This window comes from Entelurus aequoreus, linkage group LG11 (genome assembly GCF_033978785.1).
Source record: "Entelurus aequoreus isolate RoL-2023_Sb linkage group LG11, RoL_Eaeq_v1.1, whole genome shotgun sequence".
Classification (NCBI taxonomy): Eukaryota; Metazoa; Chordata; class Actinopteri; order Syngnathiformes; family Syngnathidae; genus Entelurus; species Entelurus aequoreus.
This window is the reverse complement of record NC_084741.1, coordinates 56,874,365-56,895,555: the sequence shown is the minus strand read 5'-3', so window position 1 is coordinate 56,895,555 and position 21,191 is coordinate 56,874,365. Positions and strand designations below refer to the sequence as shown.

The window sequence follows — 21,191 nt, the reverse complement described above, 5'->3', positions numbered from 1 at the left end:
ACAGGAGCAGACCCAACAAAGCAACCAAGAGAGCCGACTCCACCCTCGACTGCCCACCAACTCTCGGCCAGTGTCCAGTCCGCATGGATGAGCGAGGATACGTCCAAGGAGACCGAGATGTCTAAAACTTGCTCTTTCAGCCAAGACACTGTGAAGCTTGTCCATCCCGGCGCTCAGCGCCAGCTCCGCAGCCCTGTCTCTTCATCCGCATCTCCTCCAGTCTCTCCAAACGGACTCTTGTGTGGCAGAGACCAAGCAGCTGGTCTCCATGACCAAAAGGCTCCAGGGAGGCAGATCCAGAAGTTCACAAAAAAGCACCGCAGAAGTCACGAAAGTGCCACCAAAGGGTCCCGAACCAAAAGGCAAAAAAAACAAAAAAAAACACATGAAAACAGGAGGGAAACAAAGTCTGCGGGCTACAGAGCGTTTTTTTATTCGGGCCCCAGAGTACCAGTAACGATTAGAGATGCTAATTCAGTGGAAGCATTTAAGTCCAATCTTAAAACGCATTGAAACACCTAAGCCTTTAAATAGCCCCCTTTTTAGACCAGTTGATCTGCCGTCTCTCTATTCTGCTTTGCCTCCCTCTGCTACGTGAAAAGATAATCAGGGGGCCACGGATCAGTTTCCACGGAGGAGGCGCTAGCTTTTCCAAGTCGGGACCCGGGACGGACCGCTCCTCTGCATCAGTTGGTGACGTCTCTGCGCTGCTGACGTGTCTACATACAAGATGATCCCCTGCTGGCCTCACTATGGACTGGACTCTCACGTTATTAACCATATCCACTTGGCATCCAATGTACCCGTCACCATCAGCGGTCTCGTTGGTTTCTCGTTGTTTCCAGTGGGTTGAGTCTTTTCTTGCCCTGATGTGGGATCAAAGCCGAGGATGCTGTTGTGGTTTGGGAAGCCCTTTGAGACATTTGTGATCAGGGGCTATATAAATAAACTTTTATTGATTGATTCACAGAAATAGATAAACATGCTTTAGCACTTACCACAAGGAAACGCTTTTGTGTCTCAGTCTGTGGGGTACAAATATGGAGCAGCGTGAGCGACGAGATTGAATACTGTTCTAATATTAGGCACTTTAAGAAATTGTACAAATCTAGCATTTGTGTTAGGTATGGTGAGATCTAGGCTTGTTTTTTTAAGATTAAGATTAAAGTACCAATGATTGTCACACACACACTAGATGTGGTGAAATTTGTCCTCTGCATTTGTCCCATCCCCTTGGGGAGCAGTGGGCAGCAGCGGCGTCGCGCCCGGGAATCATTTTGGTTTTGAATGTGATTATGAAGGTACTTTATGATATATTGAGCTATTGTAAACACTTTAATCTGAGCAAATCGGGTTATGTAAATCCAGGTAATGTGATAAAATGTGGTTCAGAGGAAACAGGATGTTAGAAGTTAAAGTTTAACTATGGAAAAGAGTTGGGATTCAAAAATGTCATACTTCTTCCCATTACCCTTTTGAGATAGGGTACATTTTTGTGAAACAATAAAACCATTGTTATTGAGCACTGTTCTCTTGATATATGTATGTATATTATGTACTACATGTATGCTATGGAACTGACTATAACATACTCAATAAACTGATTGATTGACAGATTGATTGATCCACAACCTTATATTTTTGGACTAAATATAGAGAGAACAAGCAACACGTTTTAAAAGCTGTGCTAAATGGATCCAAGCATCAGGCAGCAATATTGCTAAGTACTAAACAAGAAATAAAAACTACAAACAAAATGGAAATATGAACTGAACTGAACTTACTGTACAATGTCTGCTCTCACTGGGATGCCGACTGATGAGATGTTCATATATTCCCGTTTAGATGAAGGAGAAATCATGAAAAAAAACTAAAAGTTACCGTAGACAAACGTCTGTTCATGTCTTGCTTCCAATCTCCGGGTATAAGTTGGATGTCACAGATGAACAACTTCTCAGTTTTTGGCTACAACCTTCTTTTACCCAGGTGAGAGGTATGATTTATCATGTAGAATTAATTTAGAGGCGATCATGATGTTGTAGGTCAGTATGTCAATATGTCCACGCTGTAGCTGTAGCGTATGGTTCTGACTTATATCCCTCAGCAGACTCGATATGAAAGCGCTAAAAACAACAACATGGTTGACAGGGCAAAACACAGTCGAAGTGTAGCAACGTAAATAAGACCACAAATAAAATGGCGCATCCTGAAGAAAGTGGCTGGAAAACGGTCTGTAAAACATCATCTTTTCAAAATTTGGACCAAAGATCCACCATTAAATGTTATGTAGCCCGCAAGGAAGTGTTTTAAAAGTAGAAAAATAAGCACCCCTTTTAATTGATGCAAAGCTTGTTGTTTTTGCACCAATCCATCAGATGTTCTATACCTCTCTCTACTCTGACTCATTGTTGTCTTTGAGGCGTCCCACTACTGCTGTGTCGTCCGCAAACGTCACAATATGACAGCTGGGGTGTTTAACAGTGCAGTCATAGGGCAGTGGTGTGAAGAGGTGAGGGCTCAGCACGCATCCCTGAGGGGAGCCAGTGCTGAGGGGGATGTCCTGACAGTCTGATGGTCAGGAGTTTTATGACGAGGCTGCAGGTAGATTCTGTGAGATACATGCTCACAATGTTAATCAGACCCGTTTAAAAAGTTCTATGTTACCATCTTGAATATGTGTGCCTGCAATATTTTATAACCTAATCGTTTTAAGCATATGTGGTGTCTTATATAGTTCGTCTACATAATTAAATGTTATGAGACAACTGTTGCCAATTCAAATAAGCATTTCTCCTGGATTTGAATGAAATTATATAGGACACAAGTTACCAGAGAGAAAAGTTCCGATCATACCTTTACCCTTTAGAGATAGATAGTAGTGATGTGCGGGTCGATACTGAAATATTGATACCACCGATACCAGATCTTGATGCTATAATATCGATTCTCATATAAAAAAAATCTATATTTTTGTAGTTCAGGAGTGTCCAAACTTGTTCTACCAAGGGCCGCATACTGAAAAGTCAAATTATGTGAGGGCCATATTGATATTTTTTATTTAAAAAAATGCTAATAAGAGTTAGAGTCAGCTTTGTATTACTGGTTACCAGTGGCGTGCGGTGAGGTTAATGTCTGGTGAGGCACTGCATCATCACAGTCAGATTTACAAACATATGAACCCTAAAGAGTATCTTATTCACCATGTGACTGGCAGCAGTTAACGGGTTATGTTTAAAAGCTCATACCAGCATTCTTTACACAACTGTAGCACACAAAAAAGCACATTTAATAAAAAAAAACATTATTATGGTCTTACCTTTCTTGCTGGACATCCACACAGCCAGCCTTTGCGTGTGTACCACGCCGTTTGAAAAGAACGGGTCTACTGTCCCGAAGTCAAAAGCAAACCTTTTAGCTCCGGCGTTGGTCTACCTTAAATTATTACCTCCTGCTTCGATTGAAAGTCCAGTTTAGAAAACTGTTTTATTTTACATATGTAATCCTCCATGTTTTTAATAAAAGTCCAGGCGAGAGGAAATAAACAATCGCTTGCAAACTTTTTTTTTCTTTTTTTTTTTTTTCTTTTTTCTTCTGCGGCCGAGGAATGATCTCTGGGATCACTACCTCCCTCTACCACCAGGAGGCCGGATTACTGCGAGCCTCAACCAGTACGTCTTTTGCAGCAGATTTATGAATGCTCAGCACAAGAAATACGTTACACACATACAGTTTTTGACAAAATACACTGTACATTATATACCTCAGCTAACTAAACTATGCCATAGTTTAGTTAGCTGATATAATTCATATAGCAATACAGTCTCACTGCACAGCAGCTCAGCAGTTAGCCGAGTCATTGCGCACAATCCATGTTTAGGCACAAATCAGTGACGTGCCTCAACTGGCTGCTGATCACCGCACCGTCTCTTCTCAGTATTTGAACGGCAAATGTGAAAATAAAAATAAAAATAATCTAAAACTGGTGAAGTTAAATGGAAAATAACTTTAGTATAAGCACTGGATACATACAACAATTTAATTTTTCTTTTTTTCTTTTTACATTTTTTTTCTTTCCATGATGGCAGGGGAGGCCTCTAGTGACTGCACGCCACTGCTGGTTACTAAGTACATTTCAGCTTTTTCTCATTACATACCAAATGTTTTGCTCTTTTTTCTTACATTTTAATGTTCTTTTTCCCTAATTTAGATATTAAAACTACAATTGTTTAACTGCACAATCTAGTGTGTCAAAGATTCTGCGTGTATGAAAATATTAAAGTTCAGTTACACATTTAACAGTGTCTATTATAATTCATAAGTTATTTTATTTTATTTTATTTTTTTAAATTAACTAACTAAACGTTTTGTATATTTTAGGTATATTTTATTTTGATTTTGGTATTTTTTTATATTTTAGATCAGTGGTGTCTAATTTTTTTCCACCAAAGGACGCATACTGAAAAGTTTGCGGGTGGTGCATTTTGATCTTTTTTTTTTACTTAAAAAAAAATCTAAAAACAAATATTATACATATTTAAAGACTTTAAATATATAAGACTAAACACTTTATGTTGTAGGTGACTAAGTATATTATGTGCAAAATATCAGCTTTTTTTCATCCCATTCCAATGTTTTGCACTTTTCTTACATTTTTACTGTTTATTTGTTTAGATAAATATGGTATTATTTGAAAATACACAACTTTTTAAATTTTAGCAGACACATTTGGTATATTTGCACAAAGTATCTGTACTGGATATGTATCGCTGACACCAGCCTGAATTTTACTTGGTATCGCATCGGAATGAAAATCAGTGGTATCACACATCACTAATAGATAGCGATATGCAGTAGACTGGATTTATATTCCACCTTACACTTACATTTTAGCCAGCTCACCGGCAATCTCTGAAAAGTCTGAAATTATTCAAGCATAACATTTCCCCGATAAAATACATATTTATGTTCAGGATTCTTAAGCGGGGTACCCACAATGACAATCAGGCTGTTTTGTCCTGATTTTCCCCTTCTGACCAAAGACAGCAAACGCTCGGATATTAAATTGTCTTATAAGATTGTCTTGTTGTCTGAGGTGTGTTAAGAGCAAATGTGTCCCATTAATTGACTCTAAAACAGGTCAAGGCCGACAATCGTATACAATAAACCTATTCGATATTTACACACAAAACGCTTCATGTCTCAGTCTGACTTTAAGGAACGCCAACACCCCTCGAGACATCTCTCCGTGAATTGTGAAGGAGAGTAGCAAACCAAGAAGTTTAAAAAAGCATCGGGGATGTTGAACATTTACTCCCCTCTCGCTCGCACAGTAGATTCTAAAGTCTGTGTTCACACTGTCTCCATTATTTTTTTCCACAATCTTTTTTTGTTTGTTTTATTTTTCGTTTGAGATTACTGGGATTTGTGTAACGGTACAGTGGGAGAAGGAGACGCCACGGAGGCATGGACGTCTTTTGCTTGCAGCGTATTTATTGAAATAAATATATAGAAATCAGTGGCGTGCAGTCACTAGAGGCAGGGAAGGCGGGGCCTCACCTGCCATCATGGAAAGAAAAAAAAAAAGTAAAAAGAAAAAAAAATTAATTAAATTGTTATATGTATCCAGTGATTATACTAAAGTTATTTTCCATTTAACTTTACCAGTTTTAGATTATTTTTATTTTTATTTTCACATTTGCCGTTCAAATACTGAGAAGAGACGGTGCGGTGATCAGCAGCTAGTTGAGGCACTTGTGCCTCACCATGTATTGCGGACTCGACTAACTGTTGGCCTGCTGTGCAGTGAGACTGTATTGCTATATGAATTATATTATACATTTCCATAGTTTAGTTTGCTGAGGTATATAATGTACAGTGTATTTTGTCAACAACTGTATGTGTGTAACGTATTTTTAGTGCTGAGCATTCATAAATCTGCTGCGAAGACGCACTGTGAGAGGTTCGTCTCATAACCCCGCCTCCTGGTGCCAAGCACCTCCGCCGCAGAATGCACCGCCCGACGGGAGCGCCACACCAACCAAAGCCCACACCCAAACCCTCCACGTGCAAGACCGAATCCACCCCAAAAAAGTCACTTAACAAGAAGCCAAAAAGTGCAAAAACAACAATGCTCGCGCTGCAGGAGCCGCGAACGACCGCAGGGACACAACATTAGGTACACCTGCACTGCAGGTTCATATGTTTGTAAATCTGACTGTGATGATGCAGTCGTGCCTCACCAGACTTTAACCTCACCGCACGCCACTGATAGAAATGAAGTGTGTGATTAAACCAAATGTAAACGGTGTGACTATGTGTAGCAAGTATATGAGTGTTACCAGGTAGTGTTGAAGGTGCGTGTTGAGATCGATGCGGAAGTCCAGAAGGGGCAAGGCAGGCTCAGAGGTCCAGGGACAGACAGAAGGTCAGGGGCTGGAGCGAGGTGTTGTGGTCCAAAGGCAGGCGTGAGGTCCAGATCCAGGAAGGCAGCAGAGAGTCCAGAGAGGATCCAGGGAGACGAGACACACAGCTCGAAACCAGGGGATGACAGAGGGTTGCTGGATGACAACACAAGACAAGACATAATGAGCACGACGGAGGGGAAACACAAAGGAAGCACATGAGTAAGGAAGTAAGAGACGTGTAACGCAGGTACAAGTAGCTATGTTCTGGCACTGGAATGCAAGATACGCTGGCTTTTGAAGGCAGGAGACTCATCAGCATCAGGTGTGTTGATTGCAGAGTGAGCAGAGGAATGCCCGTGTCCGGCACAGCAGACAGAGAGGCGGCAGGTGTTTGAACCGTAACAGTAACCTATTCAATTTCAGTTCCCCCCTACATACCCTATCATCAATTTGAAATGTTTTGATTACAAATATAATACAACATAGGAGTGCTGTACGAATATCTTTAGTTTGTAACTTAATATTGTGTATTTTTTGTATGTATTTAATCATTTTTCATGGCACAAGTATACAAGAGTTAACAATGAACAGGCCTCTAATTGCTGCCTGGCTGTGTTTTGGTTGGTGTGTGCTCATGTGGTTATGAGTCAATGTATGTGTGTGTTGTGAGGCAGCTGAACAACAAAACCCCTCTCCTCTCCTTTACAATCTCGTTGTGTGGTTTGGCAGCAGTTGTGCTCTTGCAGAGGCGAATAACGTGCATCTGTCTGGGCGGAAGTCAAAGTCCCCCCCCCCCCTCCCGCGAGGATACATGAGTTTGGTAATGCAACAGGAGTCTGCCAGACTCCAGTCAAGTAAAGAGCATGTGGACATCGCGCAAATGAATGTGTGTGTTTGTGTGTGCGTACATGGACTTGTGTGTCTGCGAGTGAGGGTGAATTAAATTGCAATTACACCGGCTTAAATAGCAACCACAGTGTTGCCGTTGTTCAGCTTGTCACTTGCAATATTGTTGACCCCGTTCTGTGTTGTCTCACCATTCATAACTCCGTCGGACTGTCGGTGTCTGTGTATTCCCAAACACATTTCACATTTAGCCAACACCAAACCACGTATTTGACCTTTGCGGTGATTGTCGCTATGACAAATAGCCCGGTCATACTGAACGCAGCACTGCAGGGTTCGTACGGGTGATTAAAAACCTTGAAAATGCTTGGATTTTAATGGTGGTGTTGGATAAACAGAAGTTTACAACAGACATTCAACTTTCAAAACACACAAATGTGCATGAGAATTTCTGAAACTTGTGGACGACAGAGCAGACAGCAATAATGATAATATCAATAATCATTATGATAATAATATTAATACAAATGATATAATGATGATTATGACGATAATGATAATAATATTAGAACTATGCACCCATATGTGTGTGAATTGGCCACATGTGTAAACAATAAACATGCCAGCAGATGGAGCACTTTGTTGGTTAAACTATGCAGGTCTTTAAAGAAATACAATCATGTGTGCTTATGGACTGTATCCCTACAGACTGTATTGATCTATATTGATATATAATGTAGGAACCAGAAATATTCAAACAGAAATAAACAACCCATTTGTGCGAATGAGTGTGAATGAGTGTAAATGGGGGAGGGAGGTTTTTTGGGTTGGTGCACTAATTGTATGTGTATCTTGTGTTTTTAATGTTGATTTAATTTTTAAAAAATTAAAAAACAAACAAAAAAAACAAAAACAAAAACAAACAAACAAACAAACAAACAAAAAAAACAAACAAAAAAAAAAAAAAAAAATATATATATATATATATATATATATATATATATATATATATATATATATATATATATATATATATATATATATATATATATATATATATATATATATATATATATATATATATATATATATATATATATATATATATTAGTTTTTTATTATTATTTCTTGTGCGGCCCGGTACCAAGTGGTTGGGGACCACTGATGTAGGTAATACACTAAGCCAAAATTGACATTCTTTATGAATAAGAATACAATGATTTTAACTTGTATAGGCACATATACAATATCTCACAAAAGTGAGTACAAATGTCAACCATTTTTACTACAGACCACCTTTTCATGAGAGAATATTAGGCTTGAACATATTTTAGAGTAGTCAGTGTTGAGCTGATATACAATGAATTGAAAACAGAAGAAAAAAACGTTTCTATAGTAATACCCTTCAGGAGTATTAGTAATGTTTACTTGTCTTCAGCAGAAGGTTTTTTTTTTTCGTTTTTTTCTCTGATTTAAAGGCTAAAATATAACTTGTTGTGTTTTCTTTGCAGTAATGCACGTGCACTTTGTTGAGGCTGAATAAAACCTGTTTTGCTAATTTTGTGTGCCATGCTGGTCAGATGCTTTTCACAGTCTTTTTGTTTATACTTGTTCATTGATTACATTTTCTTCAGTAAATTTCCCTATACCAATTTACAATAATAATTACAGAGGGAAAATCAACAATTTATTGCAATTTTTACTTTCTCCCACGATTGTATTGCAACAAACACATAAAAAAAACCTGCACATTCCATTGCAATACATTTCTCTCATGTTAAAAAATGTTTGATTGAAGATATCTTAAGGATATTTTTTACTCATATAAAACATTTGATGAAACAAGTATTCATGTTATGTATTATTTGTATTTTATTTTGAGAGTTTATTATACTTTGTGATTATATATTAAATATACTGTATAATATAATATATCATATACTAAATTAGTTTTTTTTTAAATAAGGTCATCATGTATTTTGTTGTTGAAAAAGAATCAGATTATTTTATCTCATTGATGGGGCAGGACATTTAAGATTTTGCTTCTTTCTGCTCCTCTTCCGACAAACACCATGTTATTTTCTTTTTCCTTATCTACATTTTTATTGTATGGATGGAGAGTATTTTTTGGGTGTTCAGATCGAAATAAAAAAGATGTAGATAAAGCACATATTGTTTGATTCATTGAAATCCTGTTTTTTTGTGGAAGATGGTTACAAAAAAAAACCACTTAAAACATTGATTACAAATTCATATATCCACAAGCGGATGTAGGATTCATGAAAAAAAAGTTTTTGAAATTGCTGCTGTGAAATCAGACATTTAAGGTCACCACAATTTAAAAAGTCCCAGAGGGTCTGACTTTATGTTAAACTAAGTTTATTGTTTGACTGTTCTATGTGATAAATGACTACATGATTGCAGTAACGTCTGATGGGTTGATTGTTTTCTATATTCTTTAACCTTTCTTTGCCTTTCAAAGTTTTTTTTTTTTTTTTCAACTTTAAGTGACGTTTTAGTGTGACAAATCTTTGGTATTTATATTCCTTCCGGCTGGTTTTGCCTGATCATGGACATTAGAATGGGTCTAAATCACTCGGAATGATGCATGGAATGTGCTTTGGGATTGTTTATTCACAGAACAATGCACTTTTACTCATTGTAACAGGGAAAATAAACAAAATAATACGAGAGTAGATTATTACGTTGCTGCAAACCCACATACATTGCAGCATTTGTTTAATAAGCCTGTTTGTTTTATGGGCTGATTATCCTGATTTATGAAAGACACATGACCACTTGCTTGTCTACTGAGCATTATTCTGTTTCTTTACAGTTTTTTGGCCAAATGTGGTAAATGTGTTTCTTTCAGATGCAATTGCTGAAAGTATTCATTTGGAATTGCTTGGCTGGTTATGAACAGTATTACTGTCAAAAAAAAAGAAAAAGTTTTCTATTGACTTTATCATTGACACTGTTCTGCTTCAGTTACAACTTTATGTGCAATGAAAGTCATATGTCAGGTTCTTATGTAACTCCACACTTTCACACACAAAATCATGTGAACGTGCACGTAACAAATGACGTAATGTCAGTTAATAACCACATTTGCAGTTTTGTTTTTGTCTTTTCAACTTTAATTAGCCATACATATTGTTTTGATAGTCAAGACATCACCTGAACAGTTAGTTGGGATACAGAAAAACAACAATAAATGGGTAAGGCTATAACAAAAAGAATAAATAAAAGAATACAATAGAAAGAACCAACTCCTTACTTTTCATTTATGCAGTTACAGTAGGAAGGGGATCATATGGCACCATTCCTTGCGGTATACCTAACACATGAAACATGACGGGTGAGGGGGGGTGCACTATCCACTTTAGTCGCCAGATGGCAGAAGAGCGTTGCATATCTTAAATTGTGTTTTGTGGCAATTCCAACTTTGACCACAGTGTCACTTGCTATGTAGAGTGTCACTTTCCATCATTTTCAGCAGACTTCTTTGCAAAATGATTAACCCCCCCACCATCCTCTCACATGAGATCCACCCAGGAACGGGACTATATGAATCCCTTCCCTACTCTATCTTGTACACTTGAAGATGGTCTTTTTTTCTCCAAGCACACAACATTAGCTCCCTATTTGTCTTTTAGTACACTATTAATAATTTATGCAAGTGCATCCGCAACAACGAAACGTTGTAATTTCCGGACCACATGTAATAATTTCTTCTTCTTAACATTAGGATGTATCCTTTTGCAGATGACTGAAAGTGCAACAGCTCTGTTGACTCATTGCTCACTAGAGTGTACTGCTTTCAAGTTCTGGCCTGCAACACTGCACAAACTTCCCAGCATTCCTTTTTGTTCTCCAGAGCGGACATTTCCTGAAAGATCTGGTGTGTTTCCCTGCACACACCATGATGACAATACTAAGTTTTATTCATGAAATATATTTCATGAAACTCAAGAACACTGTACAGAGTGAGAAGACAACAGTTACATGTAGCATGCAATAAAACAAGGGGAAAATAAGATTAGAAATAAATAAAAAATAAATAAAATAAATAGTGCTGTCAAAGCTAACCCTTTAACTCATGCAATTAATCACAAAAGTGTGCGGACTAATCGTGCAGTTTATTTATTACGCAATTCATCCTGACCGCAAATGACCTTTTACCTTAACTAGTCATGGTTACCTGCACTGCAAAAAGTCAGTGTTCAAAAACAAGAAAAAAAAGAAAAAAAAATTAGGGGTATTTTATTTGAACTAAGCAAAATTATCTGCCAATAGAACAAGACAATTTGGCTTGTCAAGACTTTCCAAAACAAGTAAAATTAGCTAACAAATGAACTCAATGAACCCCCAAATACCTTAAAATAAGTATATTCTCACTAATAACAAGTGCACTTTTCTTGGTAGAAAAAAAAGAGAGACCTTTTTGCTCAATATATTGAAAAATATTCTTAAATTAAGTAAATGCTAGTGCCATTATCTTGACATAATGATATGCGCTCGGCATCATGATTTTTTTTTCATGCTTGAAGTAAGAAATTATTACTTTAAAAAAGTACTTTTATACTTGTGAGTGTTGATGACACAGCTTTGCAACAGTTGATATTCTAGTTTCAAGCATGCTTTACTCAATATAGGTCATAAAATCTGTAATATCTTACTGAGATAATTTAGGACCAAAACCCTTAAAATAAGTAAAACACTCTAACATAAAATCTGCTTAGTGAGAAGTTTTATCTTATTAGACAGAAAATAAGCAAACATCACCCTGATTTGAGATATTTAATCTTACTTGGGTTTCAGTTTTTGCAGTGTGAATAGTGTGTGTTGTTATACGGTCAGTGAACAGGTCAGTGCAAACGTGAGTAAAAAGACTGACTGGTGTGTTTGGTGGACGATCTCACTTCCAAATACCCCAACATAACTTTAGAGAACACTGTGACCATGTTTTGAACAACTAAATCATACATTCAAGTGAAATATCTTGGTGTATGACATTCTGCCCGTAAAATTGCCTTAGTGCCAATGTCTTTTTTTAAAGTTTTTAAGGAATAAATAACTGGGATTAATCGCTATAAATCAAAATGCAAAAGTCTGACTATTCTGATTAAAAATGTTTGACTAAAATAAACAGAAAATAAAGACTAAAAATTAAACAAGATACATTAGCATACTAGGATAACAGAGCATAAGTATAAGTCTCTCTCAGTTCACTTAAAGGTGCCATATGTAATAATTTCATGTCAATTCATCATTTAATAGCCCTGATATGTCAAAAGGCATTAATAAACCATGTACTTTTCGAATACCTCTATAACTGATAACGATAGTTCAGCCGGGATATGCTAATTTCAAAATTCGATTTACAGCCCCGAAATCTTGTTACTCTTTTCATTTAAAGGTCCCGCCCTCTACCGTTTGACCAATTAGAAAGTATGTGAGTGTGTCACATTCAGGTCACAAGCTAAACGCCGCCCTCTTCGTCTGGCTACTGACACTGGTAAAGTTAGTAAACATGTCAGACCTTAGTAAATCTGAAAGGCCTCGTTATAATTCTCAACTTATTCATGACAAAGCTAGGAACAAAATGAGGATTTGTATCGGGGATGCCATTGAAAGATGGATATGATTGAAGGCGGAGAAGATTTTTTCATCTGACACCAAACTTGCTAATTTCCTCCTTGATAGGTAAGTAAGGCATTTACGTTTTCTTATGACTTGTAATAAATGGAATTGGTCATTTCGTATGTAAACTATATTGTCTAATACAGTCTATGATCTTGTCTAACAAAGCTAGTATGTTCGTTCAACGAATGCTTAGCATGCTAGCCCGGTCAATGAGACATCGACATATAGGCTAACGGGGGAAATATATGCTTGTTAGCCTGTATGTCGATATGTAATTTAACTGACAGGGCAACAAATCTTTCGACAAGTAAAACCTATGTGGATATGGGAAATATCAGTACCTATTTCGTTCTCATTATGCGAATACGCTGAGGAAATGGGTTCTAATATTAGCATGGCTGTCATGGTAATGTGAAACGTATGGAAACAGCCAAATCACATGATCAAATAATTCTTTATTCGTGTTTTCATATTGTGGACTACATGTACCAAATTATATGGCAATCTGAAAGGTTTGAAACACGAACATATAGACATACCTGGGTAAAATGTCTCATCTTTAGTTTTGGGCGTACATTAAGCTGCTAAGCATACTCTACTTACTTTCACAAGTATAATCATTGCTAGTGTTGGTTGTAGTTTGTTTTAGTCTTTGTTTTCTGATAGTGCTGACAGTAACCATATGATTGTCATTTGTTGTGATATTGTACGCAAGTATGATGTACTTCTTCCTGAAAATAGCCTAATTTCTGTGTAAAATGTGTTGGTTATAGATTTGTTATTGACAAAACGTTTGTCTATTCAGCTATTATGGTACCAGCACCTCAACCCTAGTAAGAGGCAGTGTCAAAGTTATTCTAGATTATAAATCATACCTTTCATCCGGATAGTAGGAGGATTTAGCCATGAATCTAGAAGTTGTTCATCTGTAACGTTCAGTTTATACCCGGTAATGGAGAAACACACACTACAACAGTAGTCAACAGTGTCAGCAGGAACTCGTTTAACTCTTTGTCGTTTGGAATAAAATCAGTCGTCATTAAAGTAAGAGCAGACATTGTACAGTAAGTGATCGTTGTATTATGTTTGTAGTTTGTATTTCTTGTTTAGCACTTAACAATAGTGCTACATGATGCTTAGTGTGTCACTAAAGCTGGACCTGTTTAACAGAGCTTCTAAAAATTGTAGCTCACCCTCAAACATATAAGATTCTGGACCATTATTTGTCCCACAAAGTGTGTATGATTTGCATTGTTGCTGGTGGGGAAGGGATCTGTGGTTCCCACCTCTACGCCATGCGATCACGTGTCTGGCTAGCTCATTATCTCTCAAAAATAGCTCAGGTATCTCTGTGAGATTGATACTATTTTGATCAGATCTATTTATTCGCAAACTTTGGAAGTCGTTTGGTGTCATATATCAGATATATATTATAATAGCTTCAATATAGAGGCAACTTGTTTTTCCATTCTACTGGCACTTTAAAATGTAGACGTTTTCCCCCCTCATTTTGTACATGGTACGCAATTTAAAATACACGTTAAAAAGCCAGACAAAGGATATGTTTCTAGCTTGTGTTTATTATAATAAACAATCAAAGTCAGCATTTATTCTCTTGTTTGGTGGAAAAGTTGTACTTGACGTTATATATGTGTATAATGTAGCTTTAACGTAGCCAGCTACTTTTGCCATGTAGCTTGTAGTGTAACTTGCTACAATTCTCCGGGGATAGCTTCCCCTGTAGCCTAGCTACATTTAATTGAGAATAACTTGTAGCTGAGCTTACCACATTTCCCAAGTAGCTTGCCCATCACTGTACGCAACTTTGTGTTAGAAATGGCAACAGCAGAAGATCTATGTGCATGTAGGAGCCAGTCTGCCCCACAAAAAGATGATAACCAAAAAGAAGGAACTTACTGACTACAATGGCAGAGCTCTTCAGGTCATACGTTACCATACAGGGAGATATCTGCTGATGTCACACTTGGGAAAAATATCACATCCATTAGCCAAATTCCAATCGGCTCGTTTGGAGGAAATATGTTTCAAAATTGTTTTAAAAATATCTCTGCCCTGCCTCTAGTTAAAGTTAAAGTTAAAGTACCAATGATTGTCACTGTCACTGTCATTGTCACTGTCACTGTCAATGATTGTGATGACATGTGTCCTCTGCATTTGACCCATCCCTTGGTTCACCTCCTAGGAGGTGAGGGGAGCAGTGGGCAGCAGGGGTGGCCACGCCCGGGAATCATTTTTGGTGATTTAACCGCCAATTTCAACCCTTGATGCTGAGTGCCAATCAGGGAGGTAATGGGTCCCATTTTTATAGTCTTTGGTATGACTCGGCCGGCGTTTGAACTCACAACCTACCGATCTCAGGGCGGACACTCTAACCACAAGGCCACTGAGTTTGATTTGATTTGATTTGAAATTGTTGGGACTTATGCAGATCCCAAATACACAAAAACAGGTACCAATAGGTAAGAAAAGTTGGTTTTGCATAATAGGTCCCTTTTAATAAATAACAATACACAACCTCTATTTCAGCATGCTTTAAATATTATAATAAATGTTCTTTCTTTTGATGATTTAAAAGCAACCATGCAAAAAGTTGTATTATGTAAATGCTTTAAAGCCTGGAAAGTTGTTTTGATATCCTTTGGTACCGTTACCCTGGATGTAACAGTATTGTTTTTTGGAATAACAACTCCTGGAATTGTACTTTATCTTTAATTATCTTCTAGAAGCTTCACTTGCCCCACGTTTGTTGCCTAATAGTCTCTCAGGAGTTCCTAATCTGCACACTTTTGTCATTGCCAGATTATTACCTCCACCAAGCGCTACAAGGAGGTACTATCACTTTGTTTTTGTGCAAGATGATGCCAAAATGACTTCAAGTTTTGTTCAAAACGATGTGAAGGAGTACGGCATATGCCAAGGAAGGACTCCATTACATTTTGGCACAGAACCAAATAGCTGCTTCAACTTTTATTCATGGATTTAATCGATTTTTAGTAACAAACAAAAACAAGTTTTAAAGATCGGCTGTCTCGAGCTTCCTCTGCTCCTGCCTGCTTTGTTTCTCTTAACATAAATTACACAAGCACTCTTGGTGCCTTTTGTATTTAGCCTTGGTGGATATTTTACCATTGGAATCGAATCAAATTTAAAATACAGATGTTGGTTTTTTAATGTTGCAGTATGGCTGGACTGTATTGATTATCATTTATTTGGCACTTGTTCCATTTCATACACGGCAAATTATTTGCCACTAGCCAAGATTCAAAATGTTATTTTTAGAAATGTACCTGGTTTTAAGAGCTCATTACTTATTTTAGTCATTAACTAATCTTAATTTTAGCATGAACAATTGTATTTTTCTATTCTAAAATGTTTAATTCTAAAATCCTCAAAAATTTTACAATCGAGAAAATAATAATTCAGTAAGATATTTTGTTTTTTCCACATAAATTGTTTAAATATTCTGCAACATCTTGAGGATGCTTAATTTAAGAATTGCAAGTTAAATATTGCTTGTTTTCAGAATACAATACTTATTTGTAGCTTAAAAGTCCTGCTTATTTCTAGATTAATTTTAATCATCAAGTAAAATTGTCCGTCCATGCAGTGAGTTAATTTCACTAGATTTTAGTATTTTTTTTTCTGACATGTAGTCCTTTTATCTTAGCTCTTTATTGCAGTGTAGAAAGTCCAAGACTTATAATTACAATTTGACAAATCAATTTTAGATTAAAATAGAATTGCATTTGAGACCCTTGGTATCCATTGACCACACACTAAATGTATCGATAAATCAACGATGCAAGACCTTACTTGCTTCACTAAATTTATTATCACTCAAGTTAACACAGTATAGTCTATAGTAAATATCAGAGAATTGAACAAGATAACAAATAAACAAAGATCAGGAGAAATATGAACATAATTGCTCAGAATCTGCAACACAGTCCACAAACACCACGTCGGCAGCAGTTGCAACAGAAGCGACATTTGAAGGCCCTCTTCTGTCTGTTGGTATACGGCATCTGTGTAACAAAAAACAACATATGTGAATAAGGTGTTCCCTTTTGCTAACATGTTGGAGACAAATCCATCCAAGTTAGTCAACAGACCTTCCAGGATTCCTCAAAGTTCTCCTCGTATGCAACAACTGGACTGTCACTGTTCATCACCTCCTCCAGCTCTTGTGTCTGTTCATCAATTGAACATGTTCATAAATAAGCATGTCTACTTTTCTTCAATAAGTCATGTTGATACTCACTCCACTGGCTGAGCTCTCCTGAAGATAAATACAGGCCAGAATAATGGCCACTGCAAGAACAACACTGAGAGTCTTCATCTTGGATCGATTCGAGTTGTTCTACTCTGAGAGTAAAGCAAGTGGATTCTTCTGGTCTTGTTGATCCTGTCTGATGGAGGACTTTGCTGAACATGCTCCTATTTATACTCACTTTGACCATGGTTGCTTCATCACGGGCTGACCCTGCATCCAGGAATGAATGTGTGATTATGAGAAGCACACTGGGGATTTCTCACCTTATGACAGTGGATCATTCTTCATGCATGTGACCTGTTTTTATAAATAAACCTAATATACAGTGCAACATTTTAAATATTTAAATGTAGTGACTTAAAAAGAAAGACTTACGACTTGATATTTTGAAATCTAATGTGAGTTTTGAAATGCGATGCCTTCAGTGAAACAACAGGAACAAGGTGGTGAACTGTCCTAATCATCTGTGTAGAAATGTATTACGTTGTTGTGCAACCTGAGAAACCATCTTCACTTTGCCAACTTTACTGTTGGTCCACAACATTTTTGGTGATTTGTGTGTAAAAGCAGTGCCATCAATGTACAAAACCCGTGAAGTTGGCAGGTTGTGTAATTTGTAAATAAAAACAGAATACAATGATTTGCAAATCCTTCTCAACTTATATTCAATTGAATAGACTGCAAAGACAAGATATTTAATGTTCGAACTGAGAAACACATTTTTGTTTGTGCAAATAATCATTAACTTAGAATGTAATGGCAGCAACACTTTGCAAAAAAGTTGGCACAGGGGCATTTTTACCATTGTGTTACATGTCTTTCCTTTTAACAACACTCGATAAAACTTTGGGAACTGAATAGACTAATTTTTTAGTCTGAAGCTTTTCAGGTGGTATTATTTCCCATTCTTGCTTGATGTACAGCTTAAGTTGTTCAACAGTCCGGGGTCTCCATTGTGGTATTTTAGCCTTCATAATGCGCCACACATTTTCAATGGGAGACAGGTCTGGACTACAGGCAGGCCAGTCCAGTACCCGCACTCTTTTACTACGAAGCCACGTGGCCTTGTTGAAATAAGCAGGGGTTAACGTTGCTTGGATGGCAACATATGTTGCTCCAAAACCTGTATGTACTTTTCAGCATTTTTGGTGCCTTCACAGATGTGTAAGTTACCCATGCCTTGGGCAATAATACACCACAGATGCTGGCTTTTCTACTTTGCGCCTATAACAATCCGGGTGGTTATTTTCCTCTTTGTTCTGGAGGATACGACGTCCACAGTTTCCAAAAACAATTTGAAATGTGGACTCGTCAGACCACAGAACACTTTGCATCAGTTCATCTTAGATGAGCTCGGGCCCAGCGAAGCCGGCGGCGTTTCTGGGTGTTGTTGATAAATGGCTTTTGCTTTGCATATTAGAGTTTTAACTTGCACTTACAGATGTAGCGACCAACTGTAGTTACTGACAGTGATTTTATGAAGTGTTCCTGAGCCCATGTGGTGATATCCTTTACACACTGATGTCGCTTGTTGATGCAGTACCGCCTGAGGGATCGAAGGTCACGGGCTCAGCTGCAGTGATTTCTCCAGATTCTCTGAATCTTTTGATGATATTACGGACGGGAGATGTTGAAATCCCTAAATTCCTTGCAATAGCTCGTTGAGAAATGTTGTTCTGAAACTGTTCGACAATTTGCTCACGCATTTGTTCACAAAGTGGTGACCCTCGCCCCATCCTTGTTTGTGAATGACTGAGCATTTCATGGAATCTACTTTTATACCAATTAATGGCACCCACCTGTTCCCAATTAGCCTGTTCACCTGTGGGATGTTCCAAATAAGTGCTCGATGAGCATTCCTCAACTTTCTCAGTCTTTTTGCCATTTGTTGCAGGCATCAGATTCCAAATGAACTAATATTTGCAAAAAATAAAAGTTTTCCAGTTTGAACGTTAAGTATCTTGTCTTTGCAGTCCATTCAATTGAATATAGGTTGAAAAGGATTAGCAAATCATTGTACTATGTTTTTATTTACGATTTACACAACGTGCCAACTTCACTGGTTTTGGGTTTTGTATATTGTTGCTGTTGATTTTGTAGTTTTATGCCAAACATCAAGGCAGTGTTTATACATACTGGAGCTGAAGATCAGTGGTAAATGTCAAGAGTCTTTGTTGATTAACTATAGTAACCATAAAATACGCTAGATAAAGAGAGTTCCCTTTGGGTTATCAATGTTGCTAATTTTAGTGTTCCCCAATGTTCTTAACACTTGAATTCCACAGAATGCGGAAATGGCTGCAGGACGTCAGGGCCTCCGTGGCTGACTTTTCCGTTTTGCATCAGCGCACTAAGAATAAAATCAGGTAAGTCAAGATTTGAAGGCATAACTCTTACAAAAAACTAAACATTAACATGATAGGAATGCATGGTGTTGATAACTAACGACAAGCAACTAACATAGCGTTGGTACATTAACATATGATGGTTAGCTAGTTCAGCATTGTCAGCCATGTTGTCTTTGATCTAAGCCGTTATTATTAGTAAATGGTGGTCAAATACGAGTGAGAGTTAATGTTATTCACTAGGGCTAGGCTACTCTGTACTCGGACTCGGATATGGGGGCATACATTACGCTCTCGGGTACAAAGTAGCGGCCATAGGTAGTGTTGCTTTTTTTTAGTTTATACCACACTGTATTGATGATTTAACATGATTCTTACATGTATGTCTACTTAATGTGTATAATAATGTACTTTTCCTTGTGGGCTTAGTTTTACAGTAACTTCATTGTTAATGTTAGACACTTAATTATATATTCAATTTACAATTACCAAATTTCACATTCCATTAAAAAGTGTCCCTTGAAAGAAAATATATAACTGTAATTTTGTGTTACAGGTAAATGGTAAAAAAAAACATGGATGGCTGCAAGTATCAACCATTTCCTATTGCTGGGTTGCACAGTGACCCATACCTTCCATCTGAGAACATAAAATAAGGGGGGCAACCTCAAGGTCACTATTTGGATCCCAACAATAGTGCATGTAATAAGAAAGCCGTTACAATTTTTATTATTTTGTATAAATTGACCAAATGTTTTTCTGCATTGTTTCTTGCATATTTGGTGAAGCCAGGACAATCTTAGACTTACTGAATCATTTCTGAGATACTGATACTCAAAATACACATGTGATCTGTATGTGAAAAAACATTTTGTTTGAGTTCATTAATCTATTTGTATATTACAAGTTTCATTAACACAATTAAGTGTATTCAAATCATGGAATAAGTGTATCACTAATACAGTTATGTTGGTCCTGTAGGTTTCATGTACTGTTGTAGAGTAAGTTGCTGTTGTGAACGTTGTGGCTTTGTTTAGCCACTGTAAAATGCCCAGTCATGTACATCTGTAACAAAAACAACCTAACTTCATTACTGCAAGTTACTCAGCAACATAAGCATGTTGCTGATAAAGTTAGAGGTTTTAAAATTCACTAATAGTACACATACAGTTGGGCCTTCTATAGTGCACTAATGTAGTGATGTAAGACATTAAACAATATCAACATTGAAACTCTGAGACAACAACCAATATGGCCAAATAACAGCATTACCCAGCTGGCACTTTAACCTGTATTCCAAGCTGAAACAATGCTGAAACTCAAGGATCTGGATTCTCTTCCTCCCGATTTGGTCCAATAAACGCTTTCAACTGCTTCTTTCATATTGTCATTTTTAATGTTTCTGTCTGAGAATTATTGAGGGTGATCCTTCTAAGCAACATTTTTATTGATGCTAGCTGGGATGCTCCATCTTGCTCTCCTATTGTTTTTGTTCTTGTCTAATAATTGACTGTACTATTCTTTCCTACATGTTTGTGAGATGCTGGTTAGCTTGTTCAGCTATGTTCTGTACCTGTTTTCTGTCTCGACAGATCTTTGTGTTATACAGTAATTGTTCTACACAATATTTTTTTCTTGTTACAAACATTTTTCTGT

At 37.2% G+C, this 21,191-nt stretch overlaps 1 protein-coding gene across 1 annotated transcript; it reads right to left on the bottom strand.

Annotated features, from left to right (window-relative positions):
- Nucleotides 1-16,726: 16,726 nt before the first annotated feature.
- Nucleotides 16,727-17,344, bottom strand: LOC133660269 (hepcidin-like). Its single transcript, XM_062063585.1, has 3 exons — nt 17,179-17,344; nt 17,030-17,107; nt 16,727-16,942 (listed from the first exon to the last, which is right to left on the bottom strand). Exons 1-3 carry the CDS (start codon nt 17,254-17,256, stop codon nt 16,847-16,849), a joined length of 252 nt encoding a protein of 83 aa, XP_061919569.1. The 5' UTR covers nt 17,257-17,344; the 3' UTR covers nt 16,727-16,846.
- Between the last annotated feature and the right edge of the window lie 3,847 nt (nt 17,345-21,191).